This window comes from Phocoena phocoena, chromosome 16 (genome assembly GCF_963924675.1).
Source record: "Phocoena phocoena chromosome 16, mPhoPho1.1, whole genome shotgun sequence".
NCBI lineage: Eukaryota > Metazoa > Chordata > Mammalia > Artiodactyla > Phocoenidae > Phocoena > Phocoena phocoena.
This window is the reverse complement of record NC_089234.1, coordinates 53,714,705-53,725,647: the sequence shown is the minus strand read 5'-3', so window position 1 is coordinate 53,725,647 and position 10,943 is coordinate 53,714,705. Positions and strand designations below refer to the sequence as shown.

At 49.0% G+C, this 10,943-nt stretch overlaps 1 protein-coding gene across 1 annotated transcript; it reads right to left on the bottom strand.

Moving 5' to 3' along the window:
- Nucleotides 1-5,769: 5,769 nt before the first annotated feature.
- On the bottom strand, nt 5,770-9,960 carry LOC136136130 (mannose-binding protein A-like). The gene is made up of 5 exons (XM_065894091.1): nt 9,816-9,960; nt 8,344-8,536; nt 7,806-7,922; nt 6,869-6,943; nt 5,770-6,226 (listed from the first exon to the last, which is right to left on the bottom strand). The coding sequence occupies exons 2-5, from the start codon at nt 8,525-8,527 to the stop codon at nt 5,853-5,855; spliced, it is 750 nt and encodes a 249-aa protein (XP_065750163.1). The 5' UTR covers nt 8,528-8,536; nt 9,816-9,960; the 3' UTR covers nt 5,770-5,852.
- Between the last annotated feature and the right edge of the window lie 983 nt (nt 9,961-10,943).

Sequence of the window (10,943 nt, the reverse complement as noted above, 5' to 3'; positions counted from 1 at the left end):
AGCTCCCTGGTCAGGGAGGAGGAAAGTGGCACTGCTTTTTCTCTTATCTGGAATTTAGCCCATAGCCTCAGTGCATTGATCTAGAATGACCATGTAACTGTGAGCATGGTCTTAAGCTGTCTGGGCCCAGGGTGCCAGAGACGTGTGGTCACCCAGTGGGCGAGGACATCTGGCCCTGCAGGGTAGGGACTTTTAGGCAAAGGCATTCCAAGGGAGTGTAGCAACCAGGGGAAAGAGGGAGGGGAGGAAAACAGGATCATCTGAAGTCGAAGACAAGGGGCTCACGGGACCCCGCCTCCCACCTGGCTCGCCATATGATCTCTGAGTTTGCTGGCCCTGTCTTAGAGACACCAGCAGAGACACCAACAGGAGGCTGTAGCTGGCGGGGTACAAAGCCACTGAACCCAATAACCCGAGAACGGAGGCTGTGCCCACAGCCGTATTCCAAAATAAATCTGGCTGCTTCTCTCATTGATCCAGCTTAGAGCTGAGTCAAGCTCCAGAGAAGGGAGTTGGGTCACACTCATCTGGGGGGAGGACTTAGATTCAGTCATTCGTTTGTTCATTCTTTTCTTTATTCAACAGCTATTGACTGTGCGTGTGGCTCCCAGTCCTTTTCTAGGCCCTGGGACCGCAGAGGTGAGTGATCGAATTTCCTAATAATCACAAGAGCAGCAAGAATGAACGCCTGCATCGCAGTCACTGCAGGCCAGTGCTAACCTCAGTGCCTTATTTGTATGGTTCATTTATCCCTCATGAAAGCCCTGTGGGGTGAGCACTATTATTATTCCAATTTTACCAAGAAGGCAACTAAAGCACGGAGAGTGTATGTGACTTGCCCAGGGTCACACAGCTACAATGTGGTAGAGCCAGGAATCCCGGCAGTCTGGCTCTTCGTTGACTTTGCTACACTGACATAACTTAAACAAGTAAATGGTCAAGTTGATTTCAGGTGACTATAATTGCTAATAAGAAAATAAAATAGGGCATCATAATGGTGACTGGGGCTGGGTCAACCTTGATTCAGTGGTCAGATAAGGATTTTGGGGTCGGGGGTAGTGGTGACATACAATTCAAGACCTGGCAGGGGCGGAGGATCGTATTAGCACCCAGACGGTCTCTGTTGAGCCCTAGCGGGTCCCAGCACACAACTCACAGCCACTTGCGGACCCTTGAGTCCATAACGAAGCACCCACACACCTTACCCAGAGCCCCTGGGACCACTCAGAGCCAATGGTCCTCAGTGAAGGGTGTGCAGAGAGCAGCTTGGACACAGGCTGGGGGCAGGGCAGAGGCTGAGGCCCCTAACAACAGGATGCTGGGAACTTCAAGCTCTGGGTCTGTTGGTTTTCCTACAGACGCTCACACACGCTCAAAAATACACGCGAATACCCCCAAGTCCAGGTACACACAATTCCCCACCCAGAGTCTCACCTGCCCAGGGCCTCACCTTCTCTGACGCTCCCCAGGGCTGTTCCAGGCCCAGACCCACTCCCAGGGGTCACAAGAAGACCCTGGAAATGCATAGGGAAGGATTTCAGTCAGCAGCTGCTTTTACTAGTGACGTCGATCAGCTGACAGGAGATTATTTCAGGTCTGACAGTATAGAGTGAAGCACTATTTATATGTGATGATGGATGTTCCCTAGATTTGCTGTGATAATCATTTCATGATGTATGTAAGTCAAATCATCAGGCTGTACGCCTTAAACTTATACAGTGTATGTCAGTTATATCTCAACAAAAATGGAAGAAAAGGTGTACAGAGGGAAGCAGGACGCCCTTCACCTCAATGAAGGGTCTACAAGGAAAGGAGAAGCCTGGCTTCCTGGCTCTAGGTCCTCCTGCAAAAGTGAGGGGGAGGCAGAAAGCAGCTATGGTGACTATATTTCTTAGGGCAGTCGTTTCCCAAACTGACAAAAAAAACCCGGGTCACCTCGGGGCCTCGCGAACGTAACAGACTTCTGAGATTTTGATTCACTGGGTGCAGAGTGGAGCTGAGAGCCTATGACTTTGGCTAGCATTCCAGGCAGTTCTGCGGGTCGCTGCTCTGAGAGCTGCATGAGGTGGCATAAGCGCTGTGCTTGCCAGGACAGGGCAGGCTGGATTTGGGGTCGGTGGCGGCTGGCCCAGCCCAAAGCGTTTGTTAGGCTAATAAATGGTTACTTGCATTTCACTGCTTTTGAGCATGACACTTGTATTTGCTTGGACAAACCACAGGTCCATAGTTAGAGATACTGTTCTCCTCCCCGCACAGGTTGCCACCAGGGCTAAGAGCACCCAGTCCAGGTGGAACCCAGCCCTGAGATCCTCCTCGTTTCCCAGCACCCCACCAGCCACTTAGGGTTAGGAGGACAACATCAATTTTCAAAGTCTATTTCCCGGCATCTCCAGCCCACCCTCCATGATCATGTTCAATCCCTTCCTGGTTAATGAGAAAAGAAAAGAAAAAAAAAAAATCCCTGATTCCTGGCAGGTTCTAAAGCATAGTTCAGTTACACAATAATGAGCAAACAACCTTGACAGCAATGAGCAAACTGTGAACCCTGGTTCCCGCCCACCTCTGACAGCCAGAGAAGGGAGGCAGGCTGGTCCTGGGCAGGAAGGGGATTTGAGAAGTGTGAATGCTAGGCCTTCAGCTGGTACCCCAAGCCCCTGTCCTCTGGCTTGGGCATGGCTAAAAAGTGAGAACAGTAGAGCTGGAAGGCTCCAAAGAAAGACTGTCCTGTGGGAACAAGGCCTTGCCATACCAGGATCCAGAATCCAGGCCAGAGCCCGGGCCTTGTATGTTGCGAGTTTTGGTAGTTATTTTCATTCTAGTACAGGAAGCAAATTGCAATCACATTGGCTGTATCTATATACCTTCATGGGAGACTGTTGACTTATAATTTAAACTCAAAGTCCCCATCTCAAGAGCAGGGTGTGTTTGCCATTCTAACTCACTCAGACTGACTTTCTATGGAACTGAGAAATTGGTGATAAGTGTTCAGGGCACAATGAGTATGGAAAAAATTGGCAGGTAACAAAAACGGAAGACGGTTCTCGGATCCTGCAGCTTTGCCCCTGAAAGGGCCCTGCAGGTCTGCATCTGTGTGGGATCATTGATTCATCCAGCTTTAAAAGGGAGAAGCCATTACTGACCAATTTACAGATAGGGAAACTGAGGCCCAGGGAGCCAGCATGCCGTGGCGAAGACTCCTATCTCACGAGAACGAACAACAGGGCTCAAGAAGTTGCTCAGAGTCCTGAAGTCCCAAGGGGAATGTGCTGCCCGAGGCCCCTGAGGTCTGTCCTTGGAGCACCTGGCTTCATTAGGTCCCCTGTGCAAGAGATGTCAATCATCATATGTCCCTTAGTAAAGGAAAACAGCCTGCCCTCAGCCCTTGAGAGAGTGAACGAGATGGTCTGGACAGTATTCTTGAATCCATAATTTCCCTCTTGTTTTAGGTCTTGGGAAGCCTGGATGAACTGTAGTTTCTATCCTTGGACTCTCACGAGAATCCATTTTTAGGTTAACTCCACCTTCTCTTGAGCTGATTTGCCCACTGCTTGCTGATAAGAATTGGGAAGTAAATACAGGGAGGTTGTTGCCTCAATCCTAGACTGAGGGAAGAATGCCGGCCAGGGGATACATTTAGAGAGAGGAGATCTGAAAAGACGATCAGGTGCTAGTTCAGGGGAAGAACCAGCTCCACATGTCCAAGAGCCTGGGGAGAAAGCTTCATGTCCACTGGGGATGACTTAAGGGTAGGGGGGCAGGGTCAGGTCTTGGGTGGCATAGAAAGCTCTCAGAGTAGGAATGTGAGGCTCTAGTGATTGAGGGATGAAGGGGGAAGGGAGCACCACGGAAGGAACTAGAAGGAGAAGACTGAAAGGGAAATGGAAGAATTTGAGCTCATCCACAGATTTTTACTGCATTTCCCTGACTGAGGGGGCACTCATTACATGCTGGGAAACAATTCCCGTGAAGCACATGACTGCGTCTTGTACACTGACCTTTATACACAGTATAAACAAAGGAGACAATCATCTCAGGGTAGACATGGTCCCCGCCCCCCACTTACATAAAATAGAAAGAATTATATAATGGTTACCTGTCCATTTTCTCATTTTTGTCTTGGCAATGAGAAGATTCAGGTGCAACTTTCATGCTTGATTATGATAATTCTCTTGTTCTGGGTTGTATTACAGGCATCTTCTTTCCTTCTAAAAACTTTCTGGTCTTTCCTTTTTCTATTTGCCATAACCTACGTTACCTAGGTTTCATGTGTGCCTCTAAATTTTAGGCAGTTTCCCATTCCTTTGGCAAGCAGTCTGGATTTGGAGCGCAAACAGTGAATTGTTCTGCTGTACATTACGAAAGTACCCTTCTCACTGGCTCCAAGTGCGTGCCTGAAGAAGAGCTTCACGAGGTTGAAAATTCAGTGATGTGACAGTCTAAGTGGGCCAGAGGCTGAGGACACAGGTACTGTCTTCCTCCCCCTGCCAGCCCCAATGTCTTCAGCACACCCCACCCCTACCCCGACAGCCTCACAGAAGAAGCACACCTCAGAGAGAACTCTACCCTATAATATTCAACGTGCAGTATCCCACCCACGCGTCCATTTGGTAATTCTTTGGTGCGCCCGTGCAACAAACACTCATCAAACACTTACCAAGTGTGAGGCGCTCCCTCTGGTAGTTCGGATACAAAGAAAAATAAAATGGAAAACTAATTTAGCAAAGATATTTCATTAAGTTAAAGTGGCCCTTAGCCCATTCATGAAATATTTTCAATCTCATTTTGTGATTGGCATACAGCTGGAAGCGGAATTCACTCTCTTCCCCCGGTTTGCTGCCTGGGCTCCATAGAATCCCAGCTCCGTCCACCCTGAGATTTCTCAAGAACATGCACGGTCATGAGCTTGACTGTGGGCCAAGATGGTGTCAGAACTCTGCTCAGAGGGGGGATTTTATTTGCTGACTGGATGGTGCTGCATCGTTTGCCCCCCAGTGTGTGAAATGCACCTTTAGGGAGATCTTCCCTCTTGTCTCTACGAATAATGGACCCATTGACCTATAATGGGATGAGGATGTCACAGGAGAAAGGGGATGTTGAACACGGAGGCATTAAGACCAATGATGCCCTGTAAGGAAGGACCCAGCATGCCTGACCACTTGCCTCCTCCCGCGATACTGGCATAGGCCACAATATCAAAAGAGTCTCCTAAAAGCATGCGGGAAGGGAAGGGTGCCCTTTGTCCTCAAGATCACCCTAGTGACTATTGGGAGGCCACAGCCACTTGGGCAAGTGACGGGATTCCTAGGACTATTCGCTGTCACCCATGTAGGACACTGCCAAGTGTCACAGTTTCAGTGTATAGCTCATGAACAGCTAAAAAACAACACTCATGTTGTAGACAGGGCTGGGCTAGCCATGGGAAGGAGACTCTGGCACCAGGTAATGGCAACTTGGAAAAGTGGGAATTGGATCTCTTGGAAGCTGAGACACTGCCTGCTCGGACACAGATGTGGACCTCCATTGATCCATCTGCTGGGCTGCAGTGTCCTCACTAAAAAAGGAGAGGGTTTGAATGTGCTTTTTCTGAGATTGACTCTGACCCAATGCTGTGCTCTTTGGCAGGACAGAAGGTGTCCTTTGCCATGGACTGGACTGGACCAGAAACCCTCATGCCCCACTGTCAGTCTCTTTTCACTTCATCCCCCCACAGTCAAATATGTCCCCTTGCTTTTCTCCCATCCCCATGAAGGAATGAATCAACACTGGACATGGGGAAACTGGCACCGAATTCTCTTTCAGAGCAGCAGGGACCTCAGCAGGGAGCCAAGGAGGGGGCGGAGGAACCTGCCTCTTCAGGCTGGGAATTCACAGATGGCCAAGAAGGAGGAGGAGCAGGAGATGTCATTCCAGAGCCCATCTCTTAGGAGGAGGACACAGTCCTCCCCTGAGCCATGGTTGTTAGGCTCATTCTTCTTCCAGTTGCTGTAGCCCATCCTCCCTCCTGTCACATACATAAACTGGCCTTCGGTCACCTCATCTGTGATGCCCAGGAAAGCAATGTCAGGGGCCATGTCCTGGATGGCTTTGTTCTCCTCAGCATTCTTGGGGGTGGCCACGGTGGCCCCAAGCTCGGCACACAGAGCCTTCACTTTGGAAAAAGGCATCTTTTCACCATTGGTCACGTACAGCATCTTTCCAGACTTTTTACCCAAGGAGAAGCTTTGCACTGAAATCACAAAACGTAGGTGAGGTTGACTTGGCTTCAAGCCCAGCCTGGGACAGCAGATGAAAAAGCCCTTCTCTGGGAACTTGGGAGTCTGGGGTTGAGCCCCATTCTCTACCACCTCTGGTGAGATCCTATTAAGAAGGTGGAAGGCAAGTCCCTGGCAGCAAGCCGGGGCTCTCCTGGCATATCCCATCCTTAGGACAAACATCTGTTAAAAACTGTCCCAGTACAGGTGGACCTAGGGAAACATGCTTGAGCCCCACTGCCAGACATGGGCACCAGGATGAGAAAGAGGCATGGACCGCCGTCTGAGGCCTGTGGGTGCTAAGGAAGGAGCAAAGATTCCAGAGTCAGCAGACCTCCACGCCATCCTCCTTCCCGCTTCCTGACTGTATGCTGTTGAATGAATTATCTATACTTCCTGGACCTATTTTTTTCTCACCTGTACATAAAATGGGTATAATATCCACAAACAGGGATGGCAAGACGATTGAATGAAACCAAATTATGAGAAAATTCCAACCTAGTATATAGTAAGTTGTCATAAGTGTAAGTTCTTTTCCACCGTCCCCCCAGAACCTAGAGCACTCTGGAGAAAAAAGTTAGAGTCAAGAACACATTGGGGACAGAAAAAAAGCTTACGCTTTTTGATGTGATCCAGTTGTGATTTCAGGTTCCTTATCTGTCCCTCTAAGTCAGCCAGCTTAGCCTCGGCAACTATAAAGCAACAGGGAGAGGATATTTATTTAGAAGAAGACCCTCAATTGGAGAGCAGAGTATTTTGAAAAAAAAAAAATTAGCTTACTGAAAAGTATTCGTATTCCAGAAAAATAAGAAAACAAAAAGAAGCAAAAGGGAAAAAAACTGTATTCCTGCCTTCTCAGATACACTTAGTAACTATTGTAAACTATAACTCTGGAAATAATAATACCATAAACTATAGCTCTGGATCCTTTTCTTCATATACTGCTTAAATATTGCAATATTATAATTATTTATAAGAAAAGGCCCAGCTAATTTTTCTCCTTTTTGAAAATTTTTCTTAATCATATTTTCATTTCCTATTCTAGGCAAACTGTTTAATACGTTTATTATTCTGATAGGCCAGTGGACAAATCTAAGTAAGAGGTCATCCTTTTGGTTTTGTTGTTACTGAATTTATTTTACTCTGAACTAAGTTGCTGTGATGTCCCCTATGATCCAGGGGTCCTATGAGGCCAACCCTTTTCATGCCACTCTTGTGACAACAGACATAATCCAACAGCAGAGAGGACCAGTTTCCTCCCTTGCAGCCTGGAACCACATACTGGACTGCTGCAGCTGAAGAAGGGCCAGGGCACGTGTCCTACAGAGATGTGCTGAGGGTGAGGCAGGCAGGGTTCGGAAGTCTATACCCGGGCACCAGTGGGAATCCCCTTGGGCCCCAAGGAACTGAGAGGAATGAGGGCGCTGGGTCAGGAAGCAGAGCTGAGCATCTTCCAGTGGGGTAGCAGGAGACGGGGCACCTCCCACCTGGCCCTGGAGTTCCCAGGTCCTGGGTCCCCTCAGCCCACATCACTTGCTGGGGTGAGCTCCTTACCCGAACTGTCTCCACGATCTCCTTTGTGGCCCTTTTGTCCTGGAAGCCCAGGCTTCCCTATATTTCCTTGAGGCCCCATTTTCCCTGGAGGGCCCTGCAAGCCTCTGAGCCCTGGCCCTGTTGGAAGAGGAAGGAAATGTGACCCAGTGTCTGTCGCTCATTCTCTTTCTCCAAAAGCTCAATATTTGATTGACCCCAAGAAACCACCACTCAGCTAGTAGTGATCCAAAGAAAAAAGATCTTCCTGCGTCTCAGGGGATGGCCTGTCCTAAGGGCCAGCTCCCTGAGCAGAAAAGACACCCCTTCTCTAAGGACAACCACACATCAGCAATTCCTGGGTGGCAATGAGGGATCCTGGAGAGTCAGAGAAGCATCTTTATTTTGGAGAGAACGCCCTTTTATAGGAATTTTTCTGAGTGAATCGTCACCTACCATAATGAAAGGTGAGCCTCCTCACGTCTCTGTGCTAGATCCCTTATAGAGAACACTCTCCCGTTGGGGTAAAAGATTTAAGAAGTCAGAGCGGCCTGTCCTATACCTGGTTCTCCCTTTTCTCCCTTGGGTCCATCTCGCCCATCTCTGCCTGGGGTGCCGTTGGTGACCGGGATGCCACAGGTCACCACTGAACAGGTCTTCTGGGCATCCTCACAGGCTTTCGTTTCTGAGCAGGATGCTGTCACCACACACAGAAGGAGGACAGCAAGTGACAAAAACAGGAACATGGTCCTTACCTTAGAGCGGAGAAAGTCAAAGAAAATAATTCCATCTCATTTGATTTGCTGCCATCTCTGATGTGTTGGACTCTGTGCTCGGGGCAGCTGACGCAGAGGGGGATATCACAGCTCTTGGCCCTGAGTTACTCCCAGGCTACTAGGAAAACTACTACTAGCACAAGCAAAATGTGTTAGAGTTAGACCAGTGCTGAAACAAATATAGATGCACGAGTAATATCACAGGGGCCCACTTTCCCTGGGGCTCTCATGCCCTGTGGGCCCAAGGCTTAGTTGGTCAGGCAGCCCTAAGCACGAAAGCCCACAGGGTCTACAAATGACACACAAGCCCTGTTCCCGACGGCCCGGCAGAGAGAGCTCATTTCTTGCATGACCTTTGGCCACTCTCTTCTCAACTCCCTTTCTTGAGGGCCTAAGTAGCCTAAATTTCCCTCTTTTTCTCCTTCCTATGGACGCTAAAGGTAGACTCAAACTATAGCATGTTCACCTGGGCCCAGCAGGGTCAGCTCATACTCCTCCTGGCAGGATCCTCTGCATGCTTCTGAGACGCTTCTCCGGCTCTGTGCCCCCATCCAGCCGTCAGATTCCCATCCAGCCTTTGCTTGAGCTGGTCCCCTTCCAGGAAGCCTCACAGCCCAGCCCCCATGGGCCTATCCCCCTGCTCCTCTCTGACCTCTAATTCCAACGTCCCTGCCTTCGCTGCATATCTACTGCATCTGTCCTTGGTCACCCTGGCCTGTCAGCTCCCTTAACCCTTCCTTCCCTCCAGGACTCAGTGAGAAGTAGGAAGTTGGGATGGAATTTTCTTTCTTTCCTTCTTTCTTTTTTTTTTTTTTTAGGATTTTTAATTTTTAAATTTATTTATGTTCTCTCTCTTTTTTGTTGTTTTTTGTTTGTTTGTTGTTTTGTTTTGGCTGCACTGTGTGGCATGTGGGATCCCAGTTCTCTGACCAGGGATGGAACCCGTGCCCTCTGCCGTGGAAGCACGGATTCTTAACCACTGGACTGCCAGGGAAGTCCCGGAAGGGAATTTTCTTGATCAAATCTTCTCCACCTTCCCTCTCTCTTAAGCTCCCCTGATTATGTGAGAGGCCAAAGCCAGAGCTAAACATGTTGCTGGCATACACACCCCACTTCCATTCTTCTGTTTGGCTGAAAAGACCACCTTGAGTTTGCAGATGGTAACCTGGATCCAGGAAGGGCACAAGGCCCCAGGTCAGAGAGACAGAGGCCCTCAGGGGGCCTGACAACCCCACCACAGCCCCTGCCTGGAACTCACCAGGATCAAGCCAAGTGGCCAGACTCTGGGCCGAGGCCTCCTCTTCTGTCCTCAGAAGTGACTTTCTAGGGGCCTCCTCAGAGCACAGAGGCTATGGCAGGGAAGCTGGTCCTCCTGCCTAGGCCTCTGGTAGATGCCTCAGCAATGTCAGCCCCAATTAGTCTGGTGACCAGGGACAGTGCTGGACTGGCCTTCAACCCCAGATTAATGAACAACCATCCTTAGAACCGCTGTATCCTGGGCAGTTCTCCAGGGCTGCTGGTGGGGTCTCCAGCTTAGCACTGGGCAGCTCTCTACTGCAACACCCCAGACTCCTCCCACTGCTCCCTCCCATGCACCTGTCTCTATAGCTCTGCTATCTGATCCTCTAGAATCACAGATTCTCAGATCATAGATCAGAATCCCAGAGGACAGTTCTTTCCAAATATTTGTCTCTGGAAGGGACGTCCTACCAAACACGTGCTCATGCAGACACACGTGTACAGGCGTACACCTGTGTACCAGTTGTTCTGCCTAGTTCCCCCTTCCATTCATATTTAATTTACTAGGAGCAGGAGCGAAGGGGTTAAACACCTACAACACTGAGTCACCTCATTCCTCCCCTGTCACTCAGAACATTCGTCAGCTGCCCTGTCTGGGCGCGTTGCAGCGCTAGGCACAAGGAAAGGAAGTGTTTGTAGACAACTCAAATTCAAGGCTGAACATGGGCATTTGCACTAGCTCTTCCAGCCTAGGACACTTCTCTCCATCTTTGCATAATTGCTTGTTGTCGTTCAGATTTCATCTTAAATATTATTGCTGGAGAAAGGGCTTTCCCTAACCATCCTATCACAAAATTATAATTCTCTGTTTTAGTTATCTGCTTATAATTCTTCTCTATGTAAAATTGTCTTATTTCTTTGGTTGCATATTTATTGACCATCCCACTCCTTTAGAACAGGAACTTCATGAAAACAGGCATCTTGCTTCCCCACCTCTAAGAGGGCCTGGAAACGGAATCAACGCTCAAACATTTGTGGAACAAAGGAATCCTCCGGCATCGTGTCCTCAAAGTGGCCCTCTTGACTTGCCTCCAGCTAGAGCTAACATCTGTGCCCACTCTCCCAGTGCTTTTAATATTTTTCTAGG